Source organism: Mesoplodon mirus (assembly GCF_964341445.2).
Source record: "Mesoplodon mirus genome assembly, chromosome: 1".
Classification (NCBI taxonomy): Eukaryota; Metazoa; Chordata; class Mammalia; order Artiodactyla; family Ziphiidae; genus Mesoplodon; species Mesoplodon mirus.
In genome coordinates, this window is record NC_138976.1 from 209,157,857 (window position 1) to 209,184,853 (window position 26,997).

Below are 26,997 nucleotides of genomic sequence, written 5' to 3' on the forward strand. Positions count from 1 at the left end.
AGACTCCGGGTGGAGGGAGGGGTCCTGGGGAGATGCCAGGGTAGCAGGATCCTGACCTCAGACAGCCTCCCCAAGGGAAGCCCTGAGATTTGGGTGAAATCACTCAGGCCTGACTGAGACCATCAGAAGGAGAGGTGGCAAACTGTCCCTAAGACTTCCTGTTCCCTCAGACATGATTTGTACCCTATGCTCACACTCACAAGCAATCACTGGGACGGGCTCAGTGTGCCTTGAACACATTCCTGCAGGTGAACATGGTTTTGTGCTCACAAACAAGTAACTCTTGTTGCCTGCACCTATTCATTCCTGGGTACAAAGAGCAAGAGTTTGGAGGGCAAAGGATCCCTCGTCATGCAAACCTCTTGGCTTCCTGGTCAGTACAATGCAAAGGCAATGTGCTCTCACTGCCACGCTGCTGGGTGCTCACGACACCTGACGCCCGTCACGGGGGGCACCCCCTGTCTCCCCTTCCCCCAACGCCTCCTGAGATGGGCTCCAGGTTGATTCCAGTTTCCACCACCAGGGTTAATGATAGGCTGGTTTTCTTGTTTTAGGTGCTGGAATTATAGTGCATTGCTGGACCCACAAGTCATCGGAGCAGGGGGTCAGAGCAGCCACAGAGAGCAAGTCTTGTGCTTTGTCTTTTTATTATTCTTTATTTACTGGTCCTACCAACGTGACCCTTTACCCAGGCCCACTGTTCCTATGTGCACTGGCTTTACAGACATTTGCGCCATATGCCTGTGTCCCAAGTTGTGACTGATTTCTCCTTCCTATTCCTTTTCCATGCTGTGCCTCATTTTCTCAGAATCTGAAGGCATTTTTGTTTGTTTGGGTCTGTGTAAAGGTTCCTTGGCAGGAGAACATGCATATGATCTTAAAATAAAGACAACATTCTGACACTAAGGTAATGCACAGAAAAAATACAGTACACAGACATCATTGCAAATAAATACCCCGTACAGATGAAGTTTTTGTAAATGTAACATTATTTCTTATGAATCAACACTGTAAGAGAAGGTAAAAATAGGGGTCCCTACAACTAGGAATAAAAATGCTTATTCCAGGAAACAGAATTCTTCTCTTCTTGCTACTTATATTATTATAATTTGTCCTGTATTTTGGAGGAGAGAGGACACCTTTTCTTCTTCCTCCTCCTTGAGTACCAATTTGACCACTTGCACAACCTCACTCAGCAAATCAGGACAGGACACAGATCTGGTTTGCTAAGGAGCTTTAGTGACTTCTGTTTCCTGAAATTAACAGTGATTAGTTAACACCAAGCAAGAGAATATATAATGTCTCTCTCTCACATTTGCAAAGAATACTATGGCTAGCCCTCACCCCAATGCACGAGGCCGACGGTGCCGGCTCCCCTGCCACCCGCCCCACTCTTCACAAACGTGGCGTGTTGTTCACATAGCTTGCTTAGCTTGTCCCATAAAGTCCATTTGGTTCCCAAAGCACACTCAAGGTTTGTGTTCACTTTCGTTTTCTCAGCCCCTGAATTTGCAAGGATCTGCACAGTAAAGAATCACTGACTAACAGAATTTTGCACAATTGCTGTTTTCTTTCCCTCAATGAAGATGCCCAGGGTCAGGTTAGAAGGTGTGCACCTGTTCACGCTGATTGGTCCACACTGGCCTTCAACATTCCCAACTAGCTCTTCACTGTCCATTTTAGAGAATAAACTACGCTGGGACACCTCCCTAAACTGATGAAGGCACTACTGGCAATGATTACTAACAAAAAGGCGTTGAAATATAACACCCTAAAAATCGACGACTGTAGAATTTTCTAAGTGTACCACAATTTGGCACAACAACCGGAGTAACAAAACAATTCCAATTTGGAATTTCACTGGTACAGTTGTATAAAATTCTGTTAATCAGTCATGCTTCACAATGTCCTAAAACCCAGAAAATTCTGGAATTTGTAGGTAATACTACTCATTCAATAATTTATCTTTTTGTTTTCAAGTGCCTTTTACTGTTTAACCAGAGCAAAGGTCAAGTTTTCTTCTTGTTACATTGAACTATTCCTAAGAATAATAATAATACAATATGAAAAACCCCAGAATCCGAATACCCTGGATTTCTTAATGAACATGGCATTTAAAATCTGTAATTTCAAACATGAACCACAATGCCGTATAATTAAAAGGCTGCTGAACCACAGCGCGGATACATTTAGCCGGGCTCCTTACCAAGTTGAAGCCTTCACCTAAACAGTCTAGAGCTACACGCTAGGAGGACACATCTGTGCCATGTGCTGATAACAGATCAACACACCGTTGGGAGCTACAGGACCACGAGACAGACTACGGCATCTGAGACCGTCTCTACGCCAGGGATGAAGGAAGCAAATATAATATCAAAGTATCAAAAGTGCACAGGTGGATTGGGTAGAAAAGGAGTATCTGTAATTAGGGAGACCCCAGTGGTGAGTGTTTCTAGAGGGTTCCTAAGCAAGCCTGGTGGTCGCTGTCCAAGCAGGTTCTTCAGCGCCTGTACAAAGGCCTTTCCAAGCAGCAGCTGGCGGCATTCTCAACATTAAAGCTCTTATTTCCTCTGCCATTAAAACCTTGGGGAATGCTATTTTGAAAAGAATCCAAAACCGTTTCTAAGTGGACTTTTAGGCTGCCTTTCCTTCCTCTGCGTGGGCCCATGGGAGAGGAGGGGAGGGGGCTGCAGTGTGACAGGGCCGGCGGCCGAGTCCTCCCAGCAGCTACTCTACAGCTGAAAATGGGAGAAAACAAGACAACGTTAGAACCGGTCACCCGTCGGACAGCTAAAGCTCTCACCGAGCTGTGAGGGCATGGGTGTGTTAGTTGGCAGCAGAGAAGACCTGCATGTGTTAGGGGGCGCCGCTGGCCCCGAGTACCTCATGAAGACCCTTTACTTTACAGGTATGGAGAGAAGCTGTGTGCCAGGCTTGGCAAGGAGGCAGAAGCAGTATGCGGCGCCAGCGGGCAGCCATGCCCCTGGAAGTCCTGCTTGCAGAGGGGAGATGGCCTGACATCTTCTCAAGTGGGAGGGGAATCCAAGACCTGACATCCCATCTGCAGAACAGCCTGGAGCTGGGTATAGGCACACAGAAGGGACAGGTATGGTCCATCCTGTATATCTTCACTCCGCAGTTTGCCAAATCCAAGTTGGTCTGGGTAGCACCTGGCATCTGGTGGGAACTGAGACATGCTTGGGAATTAAGGGAAAGAGTGGAATGGGGGCAGATACCTGCGTGTAGGGACAATGAAAATTCGCCCTCTGGGCCCCAGAGAGAGGAGGCAAAGAGCTATTCAGGGAGACTGCAGCTTCATGGCTGGTGGGCCCCATGGATGACATGGAGGGAAACACTGAGAGAAGTTCGGCTGCCAAAGCTCTTGGTGTGGGTGCAGCTTCTGAGCATGGGGGAGTACTATGGCTGCCTTTCCTGCCTGTCACCACCTCTGGAATTGCACTGATGATCAAGAACCATATTCCTCCTACTGTGAATCCTGAAACTAGCCCTGGGTCCATTCAAGGTTCCCTTCCCACACCAGGCCGGGCTTCAGTTAATAGGTGTGGGACCCAGTCCCTCATTTCAGCCTGGCCTGCTGGTAACTCAAGCTCAGGTTGGGGGTTTCCATGGCCCTGTTTCTTGTAGTCTGACGCCCCCTGAGAGGAAGGCCTGATAATGGGCAGAGAGTGAAAAAAATCCAACTGGAAGCTGGGGACACTCTAAGTACAAAAGGATGGGCTTCCTCTGAGGACAGAGGTCTGGCCAGGCACTTGGGAAGTTTTTCTCATTGGAAAAAACCCAAGCCTTTGGCCTGCCAATTTGTCACCTTGCAGGCCACCAGACAAGCATACAAATCTCAGAAAGAGAAGCTGAGGCTGCTGAGCTCTGGTCTGGGGTGTGGCTAGGTATGCCTGTGCCTCTTGAGCATGACCGGTGGTGCCCAGTGCACATGTACGCCTGGGCTGGAGGACGTGGGCCACAGGGCTGCTCTTCCTCTGGGTTTAGGGGAAGGAATTCTGTAATTCTGACCCAAATATAAACTGTAACAAGATGCCGCACAAACTACAGAATAATTCTCTCCGTAATCTGTACCAAGCACAGAGTGTCCTCCGAGGCTGCACCTGGGATTCAGGCTGGAACCTCTAACACTGGTTTCTGGGTGCCGGGGCAGTACAACTGCATTAGACACATGCAGGGAACATGCAAGTTTCAAAGCAAGTTCTGCCCCTCCGAGTGAGAGCCAATGGCACCCAGGCCCTGGGAAGCCACATTTTCGCGAGGACACATGGCTCCAACCCCACCTTGACCACCCCTCCAAGAGAGCAGCTAGCTGCTGTGAAGGGTGGTCCTGAGGGGTGAGAAACAGACACAAAGCTTGCAGTGTCCAGGTGGAGCAGCAGGCTGCCTCTGCTAAATTCTTCCCTCTGTGCATTAGTCACAGTTAAGACCAGCCTAGCACCATGGTCCCACTGCTGCCAGGTTAGTTGAGGTGAAGCAGACAGGTGATATGCGGCAGGTTAGCTGCAGCGTGTACCCTTGCGGCCCTAATCGCAGTAAACGTTATATTTCTCGCCACAGAGCACCTGGGCAGCCAGCCCAGCACCCTCAGCCCTGTCACTAGCGCAGGCGCAGGTGTGACTTACGCTCGGGGTGCCAGGCTTGGCCTTGGGGGTGGCCTTGGCGCGGCTTCGCCGGGTCTGCTCATGGTCCAGCTCAAGCAGCTCCAGCCGCTGGGTCAGCGCCAGCTTCTGCTGGATGGCCATGCGCAGCAGCGAGTTGAGTGTCTTCTTCTCGTCCTCAGCAGCTGCCAGCTGCCGCTGCATCTCATCCAACTGTGTGATGTACTCGTCACACCTGCGGGAACACAAGAGGCGAGAGCGTGGCTGAAGGACCTGGGAGAGCCAGCGGCGTGTGTGATCACGGCTCCCGTACTGAGGGCTCCAGAAGGTGAGCAGACCCCATCTGCTCACTGGGCTAGAAATGAAGAGGATGTGCCCCTCTAAGGTTTGGCTTTCTCTGGGAGGGGCTCTCTGAAGCCAGTTTTCACTAAAGGTGGTGGTGGCTGCCTTTCAAGGCCTCCAGGTGGCTCAGGGGCAGCGGGCTGGAGGTGTGATACCACTTGGCTCTCAGGATGTGGGGATAAACCCGAGGGCAGGAATTGGTTTGTTCCCGGAATAGCCCAGGCACACAGTAGGTGCTTAGTAAGTCTAGAACAAATGGCTAACCAGAGCCTGGGAAAAGCACATGTGGACGTCAGAAACAGCCCTATTTTAGTATCTGCTGAGCTGTGACACATGCTCCCCACCTAGGTAAGGAGCTGTGAGAGAAATGCCCATCCTCGGTCTGTCCCTGAGGGAGGGAGTGCGGCCTGGGTGAAGGGGATGGTGGGCACACCCACCCTACACCCCCATCCGCCAAGGCCAAGGACCATCAGCAAGTTTTAACCCTTACCCCGAGGTTTGTGATCTTGGCACCATCTGAGAAGTCAGGCTTTTAAATAAAACAAGTTGAGCAAGCAAGGGTCAACATACTATGTGCTGAGGACTGTGAGATCTTTCCCAAGCACTTTGCCCAGGAGGAAAGAAAGCTTCCAGAGAGGCCTGGAAGCTTCTTTCTTTGTCTTTGCCCCCTCCTCCCACATCGCTGAAATGCAGGGAGTGCCCAGCACCCTGGCACAAGGCAAAGTAGGCCCTGAGCTCAGTTTCAACCCCGTTTATTAACCCAGAGCCTCAGACTCCCAACCCTGACTGACACTGGCCAGCAGATGGCGCCATGCCTCTTTGAATAGGGAAACACCCAGAAGCAGGCCCCAAAAGCAGCCTCCAGCTCTGCACCTGCCCGGCTTCCTGACCACAGGACTGGCCTAAAGAAAGACGCCGCCCGCCACCACCACACACTCTAACTGGTAGGGTCAGAGGGGCAGCACTGGGACCCCGCCCCTGCTGGGAGGGGAACCTTCCTTCTAAATACACGAACTTCCCACCAAGCTCTGGGGGCAAACTCATTTGTTATCACTGGCTTGCCCACTTGCCTGTTTCTCCTTCGAAGCTCATGCCTCCAGGCTGGCCATAAGGACCCACTCTTTTAGCTTTCTGCTTCCAACTTTCTCATCTTAGGTGTAGAGTGGAGATAAAACTGGGCCCCTGGGTTTTCACACAGCAGAAATGGAATCACCCGCAGGGCCAGGCTCCTGGGCTGCTGAGCAGCGAAAGGAACAGTAAGCGTTACCTGGTGGCAAACATGGCACGCAGTGAGGAGAAGGTGGCCGCGTCCTCCTTGAGGGCCTTGAGCTCATTGCGCAGCTTCATCATGGTCTCGGTCACCATGGCCTTCTCGTTCTCGTACTTGCTCTTTAGGTTGGCGAGGGCCACCTCTGCCGTCTAGGGGGTCAGGGATGCAAAAGACGGGCAGGTGAGGGGCGTCAGGAGGGGTCTGCCGCCTCAGTGCCCCAGACCAAGGCCCCAGCCAGCCCTGAGGCCTCTCCAAGGCCTCAGCCCCTCCCCACAGCATTGAGGTGAGGTTTTCTCACGCCTTTCCTTCAGTAGCAGGAAAAGCACGGGCCGGGAGGCCAGGGAGGGTGAGAACAGCCCGCCCACGTGCCCACCCCTGCCGGAGCCGAGCGCCATGCACACCTGCTTGTTGGCCTTGAGGACCGTGCGCAGCGTGGTGATCTGCTCCCGCTTGGTGCTGAGCAGCGACTTCAGCTTCAGGATCTCCTCCATGAGTGCCTCCCGGTCCTTGTCTGCAGCTGGGCCCAGCTCCTGTGAGGCCAGGCGCTGCCGCGACAGCTCTGTGGTGCGGTCCACGGCGGCCTGCAGGTGCCGGATCTGGTCACGGATGATGGCGATCAGGTTGTAGATATTCATGGGCTCCCGGCGCGGGTCACTCAGGGGCGAGGGCAGTGAGGAGCCAGGTGAGGGGCTGCTGTCCCTGGCCCTACCCTCTGCGGCAGGCGGCCCCTTGGGCAGGACAGGTGAGCGACGCCCGCGGGCCTCAGGGCTGCCGCTGCCGGCGCCAGCCGGGCCCTCTCGGTAGTAGTCCAGCACCACACGGGTGGGCGTCTCGTTGTTGCACATGCACACGTGGTGGTAGAGGTTGGCCAGCTCCTCACTGAAGGTCACCAGCTCGTCCTGGGCCACGCTCAGGCTGCCTTGTGTCTCGCCTGCGACGTCGCTCACCTTCTTCAGCTCCATCTGCAGCCGGGACAGGAGCTCGCGGTCCTGGCGGCTGGCCTTCTCCAACAGGGAGACCTTCTCAGTGAGCGCCTGGCTTTCGGCCTCATGCCGGCCCTTCTCCTCGGTGTGCTGGGCCTCGCTGGTCTCGTGGGCACTGCGCAGCGCCTTCAGCTGCTCCCGAAGCTCACCAGCCTCTGCGAGGGCCACACGGTACTTGCAGGCCAGGATCTCAGGCCCATTGATGTCCACCTCATAGTAGTCACCATCCTCGTGGCTGTCTCGCTCCTTCTCGCTGTCCAGGGCCGTCCGCCGCTCCTTGCTGGCCTGCAGGCGCCGCAGAGCACCCAGGGTCTCTGTGAGGCGGCTCACCTCCTCGTGCCGCTCCGACAGGGCCCCTCGGGCCTGCTCCAGCTGCTTCTGTGTGTCCTGCAGCGTTGCCAGCAGGCCCACCTTCTCCCGCTCCATCTGCGAAGGCACAGAAAGGGCCCGTCAACAGCCTACAGGAGTACTTGCGCTCAGAGGACCCCTGGACAGTCCCAGGAGTGACCCCATCCATGCCATGACCATCACCCTGCTAGCCTGTGATAAATTCGGGCAGAGGTGTCACGTGTGGGGCGATGATGGCTCTTGCCCCTGCCCAGATGCTTGCGGGGCTTGGCGAGTCCCTCCTCAGAGACATGCCGTGAACCAAGGGGCTGCGGTGCAGACCCTGGGATTCTGTGCAGTCGGGGCAGGAAACCCTGACGTGAGGTGTCTACAGGACACAGCATGGGAAACTACACGCAGGGACCTCAGAGGGACGTAAGAAAACCTCTGGTGGTGCCCAAACTTGTAACCAGAAACTGAATTCTCTGGGCACCTTCCACCTCTAATGCTGCAATTCCACTTAGGTTAACAATACAGAATTACCTATGTAAAAGAAATGTAAGTAAAAGAAGGTGCATAGCATTGACAAAGTGTCAGGAAAGCGCTGTCCTGGTGACGAGCAGGTCTGGCCAACACCACGGGGGACAGGAGTGGAGGTGGGAATGGTGCACGTGGGCCCAAGGCCCGGGGCTGTGACAAGACCCGGCGGGGGTGGGGCTACCCACCCGCTCACCTGCATTAGCTGCTGCTTAAGCTTCTGGATCTCAGAGATGTTGAGCTCACTGAGGAGGTCAGAAACGAGGCTGGGGGAAGGTGGAGCAAGGCCGTCCTTGGTGGGCGTGGAGGTCTTGTTGTCCAGCGGCAGCTTGGCCAGGCCACCGTGCTCGAAGCCGTTGGCCAGGGCTTCGGCGTCATCACCAAGCTTCAGGCCGTCCAGGGAGACGTGCAGGTGGCTGGTGTAGAGGGAGTCATTGATGCTCATGTAGTGCGACAGCTCCTTGCGCAGACTGTTCTTCTGCTCCCGCTCTGTCTTCAGCGTCTCCAGCGCCTCCTCCAGCTGCCGCTCCGAGATCTCCTTGAGCCGAATGGCGTCCTCCAGCTGGCTGTTGAGATACTCGGTCTCCTCCTCCAGACGCTTGATCTCATGCTTGAGGCCCTCAAACTCCACCTGTGAAAGAGATCAACACTCTTCCATGCCTGAGGAACGGGGAAGAAGCGCCGCTGTGCTGACTACACAGCTGGGAAGACATGGATGCCTAGAGGGTTACAGGCATGAGGTGCACACAGGAAATGGTCGGCCCACGCCTGGGACACACGTGCACGTGGTACGAACAGTGCAGAAGCATGAGACTTGCTCATCACCAGAGATGCCGTGGAAATCAGAACACATCCACACTGCCCATTTGTCAGGTGACTTAAAATGTTGCCAAGTGTATACTGACTTTAAATTCTAAAACTACTTAAATAGCACTAAGAATTGATTAAATATTTTAAGATACGTAAAACATGTATCTAGATGTGCAATATGACCACTACTTCTAATCCTATTTCAAAATGAAGGAACTAAAACTCCCACTGAAGTGGGATGCGCCTCAGCTGCACATACTACCCAGACTGAGAGAGGCCCGAGTGGGAGTGGGAGTGAGAGAGGCAGAATCCAAGGCCACGCCTGTTGAAACAATATTTGCAGGTGGATAAGGAAAGAGCAGACAGAAACCAATGCTTGATGTGGGTACTCAGGATCTATGGGCAACTTAAAAAAAAAATTATTATTCTGCAATATGTGTGCAAGAAACAAGGAATAAACCACTCAGAGGCAGGACCAAGGGGGTCTCTGTGGGTCAAGGCCTGGGGTAGGGGAACCCCAGGGAGGGGCCAGACTCTACCATGTGCTGCCCAGGGCCTGTTTTCCCCCTCCTCAGGATGCTTGTGTGTGACTGCAGATGAGCACAGCAGCACAGAGGGCCTGCTATGCAGCTAGGGAAGGAGCTCCTGTGCTTGTGTTCCTGGGAGGAGATCCACTCCCTGCTGGTTGTAACAGTCACAGAGGTTCTGCTGTCAGCATAAGCACATGGGCCCACACTTTCCTATGCAGAATTGAAATACTCAGGTCCCTGCTGTTTAGGGTTCCTGGAATAAAGGTCCCCCCAGTCTCCGCCCTGTAGAACTGTGGTTCTTGGAGAGTTAGGTGGTAGGGTCAGGTCTTGAGGGGCCTGAGTGCCCGAGACCCCCTGGGTGTCCTGTCACAGATGGAAGTGACCCTCTCGTCCCATCACAAGTGGAGGTGACCTGCCTGTCTCTGTCCTCTCGCTGGTGGAGGCGACCCTCCTGCCCCTGTCCTCTCATAGGTGGAGATGATCCTTCTGTCCCCATCCTGTCACGGGTGGGTAGAGGTGACCCTCCTGCCCTGTCCTGTCCCAGGTGGAAGTGATCCTACTCATGCCACCCATTGCGGTGTTACTCGAGGGCATGATATGACAGCTTGGACATCTCCACACTGTTCAAGGCCCAGCTGGCTTCACCCCAAGGTCCAGGACCACATGGGGGTCAAAAGGGGCTGGCAAACCTGAGACAGTGGGAGAACTGGGTGTGCTGACAGCTCTAGGGTCCCACGGGGCATAGGGACATCTCTGGTCTCCTGTCAGCACCTGAGAGGAGACAAAGCTGGACACCCAGACTCTGGGGTTCTTTATCACCCCCCCCTTTTTTTTTTCATCTTAGCTGGCTGGAACACCTTGTCTAGCCCAACTGCCAGCCAACAATATAGCCAAAGGCCTTGTTTTTCTGATCTTGGAGGGGCTGGGCCTTGCTGCCACACCCCTGGTCCACAGTGGCACGCGGCCCTCAGCTTGAGTGTGTGGAAGGAGGGTGAAATGCCTTCTGACCAGGGAGACAGCAAAGTGAGGGTGAGGCCAGGGCCGTGGCCCAGAGCCAACCTACCTGTCCCACCTGCCCAGCCCAGATACTTGCCTGGTTCTGCCTGAGCACAGACACCTGCTTTTGCAGACTGATGTTCTCCTCCTCCAACTCCGAGTAGTCCTGCAGCAGGCGGGCCTCCCGGAACTTGTACTCCTTGATGTCATCCCGCAGGCGGCCACGCTGAATCTCTACATTTTGGTTGATCTGCCAGGAGGAAGGCAGGGGTGAGCAGCCTGCCCTAGCTGGTCTCACCACCCCTGGGGCAGAAGGAGCTCAGTGCAGCCAGGCCCACCATAGTGGCCATGCAGCTGGGACTTGGAATCCCAGGCCTGCTATGGTGCCCGATGTGGCCACCGGGCGAGGAGCTGGGGCCCTGGGCTGTGAGGTACGGCAGTGAACAATGCAGGGTCTCAGCCTGCTCTGACCCTTGGTTTCTTCATCTGTAAAATGGGGTTCAAAGTAGTTCCTTGGTCACATGCTGCTGGTAGCACGTACAGCGGTGCAGTGCTGTGGAAACCGTCTGCAGCTACTCGAACAGTTCAGCACAGAGTTAACATCTGACCCATCAATGCCCCTCCTCGGCATGCACTCGAGAGAAAGGAAAACACATGTCCACCGAAATCTTGTGCACAAATGTTCAGACACTATTCACAATAGCAAAGGTGGAAACAACTCAAATGTCCACCAACTGATGAGATAAACACGCTGTAACACAAATAAATCTTGAAAACAACGTTGAGTAAAAGAAGAGGTGTTAGTGGTCATGTATTGTATTGTATGATTCCACTTACGTGAAATGTCCAGAATAGGCAAATCCACAGAGATAGAAAGCAGATGTGTGGTCGCTGGGGGGCAAGGAGAAGATGGGATGGAGAGTGACTGCTAATGGGGTTTCTTCTTGGAATGATGTAATACTCTAGAATTGATTTGGGATGGTGCATAAATCTGTAAATATACTAAAATCCACTGACTGTACACTTTAAGTGGGTGAGTTGTAAGGGATATAAATTATCTCAATAAAGTTGTTAAAAAAAGAGTTCCTGCCTCCGAGGTGCCTTAAGGATTCAAATATCATGCACGGAGAGAGGCCAATGCAGACCTGGCAGTAACTGTGCAATCAAGACTGGTGGGAGGGGCTTCCCTGGTGGCGCAGTGGTTGGGAGTCCGCCTGCCGATGCAGGGGACACGGGTTCGTGCCCCGGTCCGGGAAGATTCCACATGCCGCGGAGCGCCTGGGCCCGTGAGCCATGGCCGCTGAGCCTGCGTGTCCGGAGCCTGTGCTCCGCAGCAGGAGAGGCCACAGCAGTGAGAGGCCTGCATACCACAAAAAAAAAGTAAAGACTGGTGGGAATTCTCAACTGGCTGCTACTATGCGCCGTGTGCCAGGACCTGGGTCCCTTGGCCCACATTCTGGGGCCATCTTGTATACTGTAGGATGCTTAGCAGCAACCTGAGCCCTGCCTACTGGATGCAGCCCCCACCCCTGTTGTGACCATTGACACTGCCTCCAGACACGGCCAGTGTGCCATGGGGGCAGAATCATCCCCTAGACAAACTCTCCATCTCTCCCCACATCCCTGTTCCCAATGCTCCAAGCAGCTTCACCCACATGCCTGCAAAGATCTAACTCCCCCCCAGGCCAACACCACCCCACCTGGACCCTCGGCTAGAAGCGCCATCACCCACTGGGCCCCACAGCTCACTCTGTCCTCCTCACCCAGCACACTGGCCTCTCTGCTGGTGCTGAGGTTTCCTGTGATCATATCCGTGCATACACTAAGATTCCATATAGGTACACACGGAACAGCAATGTTGGATTGGTACAATGAAATAGGGCCAATAAGAAAAAAAGTTCAAGAAAGTAACAGAGAGGGGAGTGAGTCATTGTATGTATCAAGCACTCCTGACAAACGCTCAGTACCAAAATCTCCAGTAAATGGACTGAGGCATTCTTCTCAATAAGTGATCCAAAGAGGTACCCAAGAGTCAACACCAGAAAAAACAGACACCAAGTTACTGACTGGAGAAATGCAAGGCCCCCGGAAAGCAAAACTCCTATTAGGTAAAAATAAACAAAATAACAGTGTGAGTGGCAATGGAAGGAAACATATACTTACCTGCTTCCTAACAAAGTTCTAAATACACCTCGACTCTGGCCATTTCCCTTGTTTACCACCCAACTGACTGTTATGGTTAATCTTAGTGTCAACTTGTCTAGGTCCTGGCATCCAGATATTTGGTCAAACACCAGTCTAGATGCCATTCAGGTATCTTTTAGATGAGATTAACATTTAAATTAGGAGACCCACTGAGTAAAGCAGATCATGCGCCATAATGTGGGTGGGCCTTATCCAGTCAGTTGAAGGCCTTGAGAAAAAAAAAAGACAGCCTTCAGACTCAAGCTGCAATATCAGTTCTTCCCTGGGTCTCCAGCCAGCTGGCACAACCCGCAGGTTTTGGATCTGCCAGCTCCCACAGCTGAGTGAGCCAATCCCTTACAATGAATCTCTCTCTCTACACACACACACCCCTACTGGTCTGCTTCTCTGGAGAGTCCTCACTAACACAATGATTGCTATATAAGAACCATGCTTGCTGCATCCACTGTGTGTAAGGCAAGTTGGTTGCTCCCCACCTGTTGTGGTTCAGCCCACTCTGGCCTGATGCACCTGCTGAGACCACCTGTCCACTCTCAGTATGGGAGGACACAGGAGGTAAGATGGTGAGACAGGGGCAGCGGGCAGGGGCAGCTGTTGGTCACGAACAATGTAAATGGGCTTTATTTAAAATTTAACAACTCCCCTCAATAAAACAAGTGATCCTGAGGTGGACAGAAAGAAGACAGAAAGAGCTAAGACCACAGGCCAGCCTGATTGCCTAGGCCGAAGCCCTCCGCACCCCAGAGCCTATGTGCCCAGGCTGCACCAGAAACCTCTGCTGAGCTGAAGCCTTGCACAGTCTTCCTGCACAGGGATCGTCTTTGTTTTTTTTATTGAGATATGATTCATATACCATGAAGTTCACCCACTGAAAGTATACAATTCAGTGGTTATAGCTTATTCAGAGTTGTGCACCATTACCTGTTCTGGAACATTTTCATCACCCTAAAAAGAAACCACACACCAGTTAGCAACCACCAATCTGCTTTCAGTCTGTGGATTTGCCTTCTCTTGACGTTCACAGAAACGGACCTGGACAACATGTGGCCTCTCTGTGTGGCTCAGAAAACCTTTCACTGGCGCTGTCTCCATACTGGCACTGCACTTGGCGCTCGACCGCCCCGAGGGGCATCACCCACTCCTTCACCACTGAGTACCAACTGTGCTAGGTGCTGCTCTAGGCTCTGTCTTGTTCACTGAGGCACGTGTATAGTCGCCCACGCACAGCACACACATTGCCAACTGGTGTCAACTGCTGCTGAGTGAGGCCCTGAGTAGGTGAGGAGGGGTGTTGTACTGAAGTCAGGTCTGGGAGTCTGGAATGCAGAGCAGCCAGTACCCCATGTTGCAGAAGCCCCATCACGGAGCAGCTGGAGCTAAGGCACAGGGAGGGAGCACCGCCCTGCACAGGAGTGCTCCAAAGCTGGTCAGTATTTTTCCCTCAGAGGAAAGGGCAAGATGTTTAGCCAGAAGGCCATAGCCCAAGCCCCAGGAAAGGCCTGTGGCCCCATGTAAGGCCAGGGTGGAGGTGGGAGGGATGCCCCAGCCCCGTCAGAGCTGTGGAGCCTGCACAGGGAGAAGGTGAAGACAGAGGCAGAGACCGGAGCAATGTGAACACAAGACAAGGAACACTGAGGGTTGCCGGCACCCAAAAGCTGGAGAGGCTCCACATGGAACACGGTCCTGCCAGCACCTTCATTTCAGATACAGAAAATCTTAGAGAATAAAATTCTGTGGTTTTAAGCCAGTAGTTTGTGGCAATCTATTATGGTGGCCCGAAAAAACAAATATACAAATATAGGTTTAATACCAGGAAAAAGACATTGCTGTAACAAATACCTGAATATGTGGAAGTGGCCGTGGAGGTGGGGATGGCCAGAAGCTGGAAGAGCTTTGAGGAGGACAGGAAAAGGCCAGACTACCTTGAGACTATTGGTAGAAATGTAATTGTTTCAGGTGACTCTGGTGAGGCTCAGAGAACAGTCACAGAGAAATCTTCAGTTGCCTTAGAGAATGCATGTACCATCACAAAATAACACTAGAAGAGGTATGAATGTTAGTTAGAAGTGCTCCCAGTAAGGCCTTAGTGGGGAACAAGAAACAGTGGGAAGGCTGTCCTTGCTGTAAAGTGGTAGAAAACCAGGCTGAGCACCAGGGCTGGGTGGAAAGCAGAATTAGTAAGCGAGGAATTTGGATGGTTAGCAACGTCTGGGTTGTCTGCCCATATGACAACTCCATGCCCTGGCTCTGGAGCCGGGTGTCCTTCTGTCCAAGCCTGTCCACTCCACGCTGGAGCATGGGGCTGCTGCTCCTGACCCAATACCCACCACCTCACTTTTGTGGCCAAACACCTTGCTTTCTTCCAGCAGCTCCTGGTGGCCCAGATGCCACCACAGCAGGAAATAAGCCTTTTCCTGGCTCCTAGCCAGGACAGGGGAGATGACAACCGACATGACTTCTGCTGGGACATCTTTGTCACTTACACCTGGGCCTGTGCAGGGCCTGACATGTGCAGAGTCCACCAGGACAGCAAGGCCAGGGTCCAATGGGACAGAAAGCTTTTTCCGGGGGGGGGGGTCCCAATTGGCAGATGCTGCTGACCCCTCCACAACTCACAGTCCTGCTTCGCCAGGAAGCCCTCACTCCTCCATTCCCAAGGCAAATCTGTGGAAGGCATGTGCAAAGGACCTGACTCTGCCTCCAGCCAGCTGCGGCCGTGCCCAGATCCTTGGGTCTCTGCTTCTCCATCTGCAAAATGGGGCCTGAGGCCATGTCCCAAGACAGAAGTCGGCAGGGCCCGTCCATTCACAGTGCAGAGGTCAGGACCCACTGACTTTAGGCATGCAGCCAAACCTTCTGCACCTTGGTTTCCCAAGTTGTGAGATGAGGGAAGTAAATGGATGCCCACAGGGTCACTGAGAGGACAAGTTATGGGGTAGCTGGAACTGTTCCACGTGCTGAGCATGTTTGCTACACATGTCACAGGATGGAGGCCACAAGTTCCTCTTGGAGAGTTGGGCATGGAGGAATGAACCCCTAAGCCAGTCATCGCAGGGTGGAAGGATGGGGGTGGGGGTGGGGGTCAGAGGGCACAGCACAGCTGGCCCATCAGTCAGTGGTCGGCAGCAGGACGAGGCACAGGGAGGGAAATGACCTCCTGTGGAAGGGGCATCTCCTATGGCGACTGTGCAAAGCCTCCTCGGCTGGGTCACACCAAGACAGGTACAGGTTGGTGCTCATCAGAGACAGTGCTTGGTGTTGGGTCCTCATGATCCAGGCTTCTCAGCCAGGCCCGAGCCTTGGTGCAAGCCTCCTGTAGGATGGGGGACGGCCATGGAGGAGATCAGCAGAGCAGCTCAGGCAGAAGCAGCAGGGCCAGGACCAGAAGAAGAGTAACTTGAGTGGAATGGGAGCGGAGTACAGACAGAGCCAGCAATGATGGGGACACTGACCAGGGTTCTAGTCTGAGTAGGCAGTGATGGAGAGCCTCCACGCCAACCAAGAACCTGGCATGGCTCCACAGTGATCAGGGGCACAGGTGGGGCCTCAGGAGAAAGATGAACTGAGGATGTATGGGGGTGGGGAGTAGAAAGCTTCCTCCTGAGGCACTAACAGGAAACAGCAGGAATCCTGGCCCAACCAGACCTGTTCTTTAATAGCAGTGTGTGGGACTGGCTGAGCTCACTTCCTGACACCAAAGCCAGTAGTCAACAAGTCCCCCCGCCACGCTCCTGCCTGCCCCCTTCTGGAAGAGGGAAGGAGCAGGGTGAGTCTGGGCTGGGCAGAGCACCTCTACTGGCTCTTCCGGAAAAGGGTGCGTAGCCAGCCAAGAGTCTAGTCTCCAACCTGGGTGGTCAAATCTACAGCTCCGATGGCCCCGTCTCCCCACCCTGACTAGAACGCTCCTGTGGGAGGAAATGAGATCATGCACTCCCCCTGGATCCAGCCAAGTTCCTCCCAGGCCCACAAGCCTTGGGGATCTCTGATCCCAAACCAGGGTGGGTCACTACTCCCCGCTGTTGCCAGATCCTGGGCTCTGCCCCAAACCTTGCCAGTGTCCCCTCCCAGCCCTGTGGGACCTTGACTGCCATACACCCTCACATCTGAGGTGTCGACCTCAGAGCTGCCCACCGCTCAGAACCATCTGCTGTTCTGGTCACCTGTCACGGCTCCCCCACCTCCCCCCAGGAGAATAGAGGCCAGAGGGTGGGTCTTCCCACAGCCCAGAACAAGGCCTCTTGCCCTTCCTAATGAGAACTTGTGGGCTCTAACAACCAGCGAGCCCCCCAAGGCCACAGCCAGGACTGCAGCTCACGTAGACTTCTGGTTATGCCTGCTCCCCTGATGCCATCCCACCCCATCCTGTGAATGGTGGCCCACCCTCCCACCTCTCTCAGAGGGCACTGGATGCCTGCCCTCCCCTCTCCACTGGCCCAGGCCTCTCATGGCCAGGCCCCTGTCAGGGGCCGAGATGATCCTAGGAGCTACCTGTGGTGGTCCCTTCTGATCTTGTTGTCACGAGCTGGCAGGTGGACACTATAATTCTGTTGTTCACGTGAGGAACCCAGGATTCACATCAGCCCAAGGGCAGAGCTGGGATCCTGCCACCCTCAGCCCTTCCTGGACCACCATGAACCACATAAAACTGGGCTGGGAGTGGAACAACTTGTGGGTGGCCCTGCCCCCAGGAAGCACTGGCTTGTTTTCCCACCCACCCACAGTCAAGCAGCCCACCCTAGTTCTGCTGCTTACCTCCTTCAGCTCCTGGGCCACTGAGGCCAGGCGCTCGTTCTCTGACTGGGTGTTGGCAAGCACGTTGCGCAGCTGCTTCAGCTCTGTCTGCAGCTCCAGCACCTTGCGCACGTAGTACTGCTCCTTGGAAGCTGACTCCTGGATCAGACTCTCTTCCCGGCTCTCACCGTCCGCAGCCACCTTCTTATGGTTCGTGTGGGCCTGTCCAAATGCCTGCAGGAGATGAGATGCTCTTGAGAGGGAGCCTGGAGGCAACCCTGTGGCCAGACACGTGGGGGAAGAGGGGGACACAGGAGGAGCAGGATACCTAAGGGCTACACGAGGGCCGTGAGGTTACAGAAGAGCTGGGAGTGGGGCTAATGAGGAGCCCTGGTGGGATGGGATAGAGGGACGGGCTGGAGGAACTGGGGCGAGGCAGGGATAGGAGGCCCCAGCCACCATCTCTGCCAGTGTGGCCCCCGTCAGCAGACTGGCCCCACTCCAGGGCCAGGAGGGAAGCCCCCAGAACCAGGGTGGGTCTGAGGTCTCCCTCCAGATATGGAAACCGAGACTCAGGGAAGTGCCCTTCCCCTACCTGATCCTGATTCACTCATCCTGGGAGACGCCTGTGCCTGGGGAGGCCTGGGAAGGTGGAAGCCCAAGCGGGCACAAGTGAGGGGACAGGAGTGTGAACCAGAACTCTCAGAATCAGCCAACAGGTCCCCATGTGTGTCCTAGTCAGGAGACCCTGCCCACCCGTCCAGGGCCTGAGCACAGAGATAAAAATACCAGAGGGGAGAGGACCCACCATCCCCAGACCCAGCAAGGGTTTTGGGCTGTAAGAGACAGAGGAGCACGTGGCTGGCTCAGGGAGGAGCCCCCATGGGCAAGTACAACCAGGATTGGTGCTGGCCTGCCCAAGTCCATGCCCCAGGTCCCGGCCGGCTCGGACCTGCCATCGTGTCGTGTCCCCCCAGGTGTCACGGCCCCTAGTAAGCACTTTTGCTTCTCTTTCCCTCTCACCCTGCACCATCACAGTAGCCAGGACGTGACCCACATAGACCTGTAGTGTGTGTCCTCCCCAGGGGCCCCCTGCCCATTGGCCACCCCATGCAGACCTCTGAGGGGAGACCTTGTCTCTTTACAGGGCTCCTGGCTCACAGAAGAAAAATAAAAGAGAGAGAGGGCTCCTAAAGAGCAAAGAAAATGATGCCTTTATCTCTTGAGAGAAACAGAAACATGTTCATTCATTTATTATTTAGTATGAAGTCTAGAAATTTAGTCCAAGAAAACAACTGGGAAAACGTGCAACGCCATGTATAAGGATGTTACTGAGCAGGACTGTTTGTAATATAAAAAATCAAAATGTAGAAAGTGTCTTGTTTCTCTGTCGGCAGGGGACTGGCTAAATAAAGTAGGGTAGGGTATGGTCAGGGTAACTGCTCTCCCTCCCAAGAGTGAGTCTTGTTCATCTGCTCTCAGCCACTGAGAACCTGCTCTGTGAAGACACAGGCTCCTCTTTAAATCAAGTCAGCTCAGCTCTACGATTTCTGTTGCTGTCCTCCACCTCCTCCATCCTGGTCCCAGGGAAAGACTAAAGCACAAGTCTGTGTCTACGTAGGACCTGCCGTATCCTGGGTGGCAACCCCAACCCCCGGCTGCACACCAGCCCTGGGCGAACCAGAACTTGCTAGAAGTGCAGGAAGAACCCAACCCATGGGGCAGGTGTACTGGAAAGCATCAGTCAGGTCATGGGTGTCTCTCCAAAGCTCCAGACAACGGGGTAAACAGAGCAGAACACGCCCTTGAATCTCGAGCTGGAGCACCTACATCTCCTGAGGCACCATGTCATCATCAGAGGCTATCCTGAGTGGGATGGTTAAACACGCCTGCACACACACATTCACACCTTGGCCTGAATCTTCACCTCCACCCAGCTCCCAGCCTGGGGCCCATGAGCACCCAGGCAGCTTTTCAAAGACAATGGAGCTGGAGACTTACACCTCCTGCCAAGACAAGACACTCACAGAGTTTGGATCTCCCTCCCATGTGGAAAACTAAAAACAACTGGGAAGTTTATGTGACTAAGCAATAGTTTTCAAGTCACTGAACACCAGACAGTGAGAGGCAGGGCACAGGTAAGCTCCATGACACCCCCCACTCCTCCCGGAAGGAACTTCAGCCACGGTGCAGAAAGAAACCGAGGTCTGGCAGGACTGAGAGAAGGAGGTGGTACTGGAAGACAGTGAGTGGACAAGGCAGTGAAGGCAGTAGACCTTTGAACAGAGGGGCCCTCAGTCCTTGCAGGGGACAGTCAGTGCAAGCCTGTGAGGAAGCCACCGAAGCCAGGAAACGGCCACCCATAGGGACAGAGGCTGTAAGCAGCACTTGTTCCTACCAGCAAGAGGGAAGCCCTAACCCACAGGCAGCAGGTAGAGCCCTTGCAGGTCAGGACAAAGTGGAGCTGGGGACACGCTCTCTGGTCCCGACCAACAAAGCTTAAGGGCAAAACCTGAAAGGATCAAACTATATCCCAGAATAAAGCCCACGAACACACACAGGAATAACCACACCATCTCCCAACACAGTGAAACCCAGAACCTGGCACCCAATCACTGGTGACTGGGCCTGCAAAGGGGCAGAGAAGCCAGTCCACGAGGAAAGGAGAGGACAGAGTGACACAGTGACAGAGCCGGGTGACGGGGCAGGACTGATTTCTACAGGCTCAGGTACACTGAGCCATGCCAAGCAGCAACCAGAGAAGATAGAGGAGATGGAATTACAAGGTGTGAGATGAAAGGGGCACTGGATGGGACTAACGGAAAACTGCACAACACAGATTAGTAAACTTGAAGAAACAGCAATAAGATGACACAAAATAAAACACATAGACCAAAAAAAAAAAAAAAGACGAAAACACCAAACACAGTGTGAGCGAACTGTGGGATAACTTCAAGGAGCCCAACACACGGGTAGTTAAGAGCCCCTACGGGAGAGGAAGAGATGCGGATAAAAAAAAAACTTCAAGAAATAATGACTGAAATTTTTCCAAATTTGATGGAAACTATAAATCCACAAACCTTAGCAGCTCATCAACCTCCAAGCACAAGAAATAAGAAGAAAACTGCACTAAACATATCACAAAGTTGTTTAAAACCAGTGATGCAGGAAAAAAATACTAAAATCAGCCAGAGGAAAAAGGACACACTACTTATAGAGAAGGAAGTGTAAGGATGACACAGGATTTCTCTGACAAGCCTGGAGACAGTGGAGCAACATCTTGAAAAATCAAAACAAAAAACTTATTAACTGTAGCGCCATACCCAGTGAGAACTGCTCAAAAATAGAGGTGAAATAAAGACTCCAGACATACAAAAGCTGTAAGAATTTATCACCAGCAGATACGCATTACGAAGTGCTAAATAAAATCCTTCAGGAGAAGAAAAACAATACCAGATGGAAATCTAGATTTACAAGGAGTTAAAAGCACCAGAAATGGTGTCTACGTGAGTAAATATGAAAGACTTGGTCTTCTTCTTATGTAAATCCCTTTAAAAGATAATTAAGAGATTCAATGCAATCTCTATCAAAATTCCAATGACCTTTTTTTTGCAGAAATGAAAATTTATACAGAACTGAAAGGGGCCCAGAACAGCTAAAACAATATTGAAAAAAAACACAGTGGGAGGACTCATATTAAGTTTTGAAATTCTCAAACTTAAGATTTCAAAACTTAATATGAGGCTACAGTGATCAAAACAGTGTGGTATTGGCATAAGGATAGACAATACAGACCAACAGAACAGAAGAGTCCAGAAATAAACCCTCACATATGTGGTCAATTGATTTTTGAGAAGGGTGAAAAAATAATTCAGTGATGAAAGAATAGTTTTTCAACAAATGGTGCTAGGACAGATGGAAATCCACATGCAAAAGAATGAAGCTGGATCTCTTCCTTACATCATATATAACCACTAACTCAAAATGGATCAGAGACCTAAATGGAAGACCTAAAACTACAACTCTCAGAAGAAAATAGGGATAAATTCTCATGACCTTGTTGGCAATGGGTTCTTCCATGTGACACCAAAAGCATGAGTAACAAAAGAAAAAAATAGATAAATTGTACTTCATCAAAATTTTAAAATCTGTGTATTAAAGGACACTATTAAGTGAAAAAACAACCTATACAACAGTAGAAAATATTTTTGAATTTTGTATTTGATAAGGGTCTAGTATCCAGAACATATAAAGAACTCCTATAACTCAACAATAAAAAGATAAACAACCCAATTTAAAAAGTGCACAAAGGACTTGAATAGACATTTCTCCAAAGATTTTTTTTAAAAAAAGAAAAAAAAAAGGCCAATCAGCTCATAAAAAGATGCTTAACACCAGCAGACATTAGGGAAATGCAAGTCAAAACCAAAATGAGACAGCACCTCACAACCACTAGGATGGATATAATTGGAAAATAAAATTTAAAAAAAGAAAAATAACAAGTCCTGGTGAAGGTATGGAAAAACTGGAACCCTCATACATTGCTAGTGGGAATGTAAAATGGTGCAGCTGTTCTGGAAAACAGCCTGGCAGATCCTCAGAAAGTTAAACATAGCATTACCATATGATTCTGCAATTCCACTCCTAGGTATAGACACACACACAAAAAAAGAAAATATATATCCACACTAAAACTTGTACACAAATGTTCATAGTAAGTGGAAACAACCCAAATGTCCAGCAATTGATGAAGGGATAAATAAAATGTGGTCTATCCATACAATAGCATATTATTTGGTAATAAAAAGAAATGAATTACTGATACACGGTACAACATATATGAACCTTGAAAATATTCTGCTATGTGAAAAGAGCTAGTCACAAAGGGCCACATATTTTATGATTCCATTTATATGAAATGTCCAAAACAGGCAAATCTATAGAGATAGAAAGCACATCAATGGTTGCCCATGTTGGGGGGTGGAGTTGGGAGGTTGGAGTGGGTGACAGTTAAGGGGGTATCTTTTGGGGCTAATGAAAATGTGCTAAAATTGGTTGTGGTGATAGATGCACAACTTTGAATATAAAAGCCAATGAACCATACATTTTACACGAGTGAATTGTACGGTAAGTGAATTATATTAATAAATAAAGCCGTTAAAGTTGTTCAAAGAAGTTAAAGAATGAAAAAAGATAAACCACGCTAACACTTATCAAAAGAAAGCTGGAATGGCTCTATTAATATCAGATAAAGTAGATTTCAAGGCAAAGAATATCACCAGCAACAAAGAGGGTCATTTCATAATAATAAGGAGTCTAGGGACTTCCCTGGTGGCGCAGTGGTTAAGAATCTGCCTGCCAATGCAGGGGACACGGGTTCGATCCCCGGTCCGGGAAGATCCCACATGCCATGGAGCAACTAAACTACTGAGCCTGCTCTCTGGAACCCGTGAGCCACAACTACTGAGCCCACGTGCTACAACTACTGAAGCCCACGCACCTAGACCCCGTGCTCTGCAACAAGAGAAGCCACTGCAATGAGAAGCCCATGCACTGCAACAAAGAGCAGCCCCCGCTCGCCACAACTAGAGAAAGCCTGCGTGCAGCAACAAAGACCCAACACAGCCCAAAAAACAAAAAAAGGAGTCTAAGTCACAAAGAGAACCTTACAATTCTATGAAGCAAAAACTGATAGAACTGCAAGGAGAAATAGATAAATCCAAAATTATAGTTGGGAGAGTTCAACATCCAACTCTTCATATTTCTCTCAAGATTTCATAGGACAAGTAGACAGAACATCAGTAAGGACACAGAAGACATGAACAACACTATTAACTAGGTTGACCTAATTGGCATGTGTAGAATCTCCCACCCGACAGCAGCAGCACACACATTCTTTTCAAGGACACATTTACCCAGACAAACCATATTCTGGGCCATTAAACATGCCCCAAAAGGATTCACGCCATACAGAGAATTTGCTCTATCCACAGGGAACTAAATGAGAAATCAATAGTGTAAAGCTCTCTAGAAAATCCTCAAATATTTGGCACCTAACCAATACATGGGTCAAAGAAGAAATCAAAAGTGAAACTAGAAAGTATTTTTAACTAAATGAAAATGAAATGAATGTGAGAATTTGTGGGATGCCACTATAGCCAGGACTTAGGAGGATATTTATAGCACTAAATGACTATGTTACGGGAAAAAAAACCCAAAAAACAAACACCAATCTAATCAATAACCTCACTTCCATCTTAAAAACTAGACCAGGGCTTTCCTGATGGTGCAGTGGTTGAGAGTCCGCCTGCCGATGCAGGGGACGCGGGGTTCATGCTCCGGTCTGGGAGGATCCCACATGCTGCGGAGCGGCTGGGCCCGTGAGCCATGGCCGCTGAGCCTGCGCGTCCAGATCCTGTGCTCCGCAACGGGAGAGGCCACAGCAGTGAGAGGCCCGCGTACCGCAAAAAAAAAAAAAAAAAAAAAAAAAACTAGACCAGGTAATGGATACAAAGCTCAAGGTACAGCTAAAAGCCCTGTGGGGTTAAGCCCTTTTAGCAGATGAGATGACTGAGGCTCACAAGGCTAAGAGCCTAGGCCCCAGGTGCAAAGCTCCTAAGAGCCCCACATTCACCCCAGCTCACCGTGCTTGGTCTTCTCCAGACAACACTCCTCCAGGCCTTAGCCCAAGTGTTCTCTGGGCCTTCTACAGACCGAGGGATGAAGGCCTTCAAGTCCTGCTTGGTGGCTGCCATGTTCCTCACCTCTATGTCCCAGACACAAATTCTGTACTAAACACAGACCCTATAAACCCCACTGGGAGCATGGTTTTAAACCCTCCTTATAGACTGTGTATTACTTAGGGGAGGAGCTGTTTCTTGTTTACAGCTGGTCTTTGGGCCCACATGGTATGTGATGAGAGTTCAGCCAGCCCCAGTCAGAACTGTCTCTCTTTTCAGCTGTGCGCTTGTGTATTCACTCAGTTGCTCAGCAGGATGGTGGACTAGGACACATATTGTTATGCCTAAAGCCCTCATGACCTCTTATCCTCTGGTGGTGGGAGTGTAACTGGTACAACCACTTAGGAAAACTATTATCTACTAACACTAAGCACACACCTGTTCTCTGACCCTGCGGGTTTATAGGAGCATTATTTACAAAAACCCCAGAAAGTTCCCAAGTTTTGTCAACAGAAGGAAAAATTATGATATAGTCACATGACGAAATACTACACAGAAATGGAAATGAGTAAATTACTGCTATTTAGACAACAGAGACAAATCTCATATAATATTGGGTGAAAGAAGCCAGACACAAAAGAGATATACTGCATGATTCCATTTATATATACAGTTCCAAGAATAAGTAAAACTAATCTCTGCTGGTATGAGGGCAGTGGTGACCGCTGGGTTGGGGGAGGGCCCCTGAAAGAGGCTTCTGGGGCTGAAGATGTTCTGATTCTTGATCTGGGTGCTTGTTATATGGGTGTGTTCAGCATCTGGAAGTTCACACTTACGCTTTGTGCTCTATATGTTTTTCCTCAATAAAAAGTAAAAACAGAAACAAAAAACCAGAAGAGCACATGAAATTCAAAGAAAAAAAGGAAGTAATAATGATCAGAGTAGAAATGAATGAAATAGAAAAAATATAGATAAATTAATTCAAAAGCAAGTGCTTTGAAAAGATTAATCAAATTGATAAATCTCTAGCCAGAATAACTGGGGTTGGGGTAAGGAGCACCACAAACATTAGAAAGCATAATAAGGGAATATCATGAGCAGCTTTATGCCAACAAACATGACAACTTAGATGAAATGGACAAATTCCTTGAAAGACAAAAACTACCAAAGCTCACTCAAGAAGAAATAGATTATCAGAATAGTCCTATATCTACTAAAGCAATTGAATGCGTAGTTAAAATCCTCAAAAAGAACATTCTGGGCTCAGATGGCTTCACTGGTGAATTCTACCAAACATTTAAGAACGACATAAATCCAACTGTACACAGATTCTTTCAGAAAACTGAAAATCAGGGAATACTTTCCACCTAATTTTATGAGACCAGCATTACCCTGTAACCAAAACCAAAAACAGTACAAAAATCTACCAATATATAAAAAGGATAAGGAACCATGATCCAGAGGGGTTTATCCAAAGAATGTAGTGTTGATTAGCAATCACTAGGAAAAAAGAAATCCATGTAATTCAGTATATTAAGACAAAAAAAGAAAATCTATGGGATCATCTCAAAAGATGCAGGAAAACCTGACAAAATTCGACATTCATCCCTGATAAGCACTCTCAGCAAACAGAAGGGAGCATCCTCAACCTGATAAAGGGCATCTTCCAAACACCTGTCAGCTAATGTTGTTTAATGATGAAAAACTGAGTCTCCCTACTTCTGTTCAACCTTGCACTGGAGTTCCCAGCCTACAGTGCAATGAAACAAGAAAAACCAAAGGCAGCTAGATTGGAAAGGAGGAAGTAAAACTGTCTTTATTTACACATCACACAACAGTCTGTATAGAAAATCCAAAGAAATCTACAAAGAAGCCACTAGAACTAATAAGTGAGTTCAGCTAGGCTGCAAGACACAAGATTAATATACAAAAATAAAGCTTATTTCTATATGCTAGGATTGAATAATCAGAAAGTGAAAAAAATTTTAATGTTATTTACAATAGCATTAAAAATATTAAATGCTTATGCTTAAATCTGACAGAAGATGTGCAAGACCTATACATTAAAAGCCACAGAATATTGCTGGGAGAAATTAAATAATGGAGAGATATACCTACTCATGGGCCAAAAGACTCAATATTGTTAAGATGTCAATTCTCCACAAGTGGATCTTTTTTTTTTTTTGCGGTACGCGGGCCTCTCACTGTTGTGGCCTCTCCCGTTGCGGAGCACAGGCTCCGGACGCACAGGCTCAGAGGCCATGGCTCACGGGCCCAGCTGCTCCGTGGCATGTGGGATCTTCCCGGACCGGGGCACGAACCCGTGTCCCCTGCATTGGCAGGCGGACTCTCAACAACTGCACCACCAGGGAAGCCCCACAAGTGGAGCTTTTAATTCATCACAATGCCAATCAAAATCCCAGTATTTGTTTTGGTAGAAATTGAACATCTCATTCTAAAATTCATATGGAAATTCAAAGGACCTAGAACAATCAAAATGATTTTGAAAAAGAACAACAAAGGAGTAGGACTAACACTAACTGATTTCAATATTATAAAGTTACAGTAATTAAGAGAGCATACTATCGGCATAAAGATGGACCAACAGAGGTACTGAACAGAACAGAAAATCCAGAAATAGACCCATACGTATGGCCAACGGACTTGACAAAGGTACAAAGGCAATTTGGTGGAGAAGGGATAATCTTTTAACAAATGATGATGGAATAAATGAATATCCTTATATAAAAAAATGAGCTACAATCCGTACCTTACAGCATATATGAAAAGTAATTTAAAATGGATCATAGGCTTAAACGTTGAAAGTATAAGACTTCCAGGGGAAAACAAGATAAAATGTTTGTGACTTTGGACACGACCCACAGAAGGAGAAACTGGTAATCTGGACTCCAAAACTACAAATTTATGCTGTTAGGCAAGTTAAGAGAATGAGAAGTCAGAGACTGG

At 50.2% G+C, this 26,997-nt stretch overlaps 1 protein-coding gene across 2 annotated transcripts in view; it reads right to left on the reverse strand.

Moving 5' to 3' along the window:
* Positions 1–630: 630 nt before the first annotated feature.
* BICD2 (BICD cargo adaptor 2) overlaps positions 631–26,997 on the reverse strand; it is a 55,134-nt gene continuing 28,767 nt past the window's right edge. The window contains exons 2-8 of one of the 2 annotated variants that reach the window (XM_082620246.1): positions 17,372–17,584; positions 10,512–10,664; positions 8,275–8,709; positions 6,633–7,640; positions 6,229–6,380; positions 4,644–4,854; positions 631–2,738 (exon numbers count right to left, since the gene is read on the reverse strand). In XM_082620246.1, coding sequence (XP_082476372.1) covers positions 2,733–2,738; positions 4,644–4,854; positions 6,229–6,380; positions 6,633–7,640; positions 8,275–8,709; positions 10,512–10,664; positions 17,372–17,584 — 2,178 coding nt within the window. In that variant the 3' untranslated portion in view covers positions 631–2,732. Of the gene's footprint in view, positions 2,739–2,759; positions 4,855–6,228; positions 6,381–6,632; positions 7,641–8,274; positions 8,710–10,511; positions 10,665–17,371; positions 17,585–26,997 lie in introns of those variants that run through there. The other variant, XM_082620245.1, reaches the window with a different exon arrangement.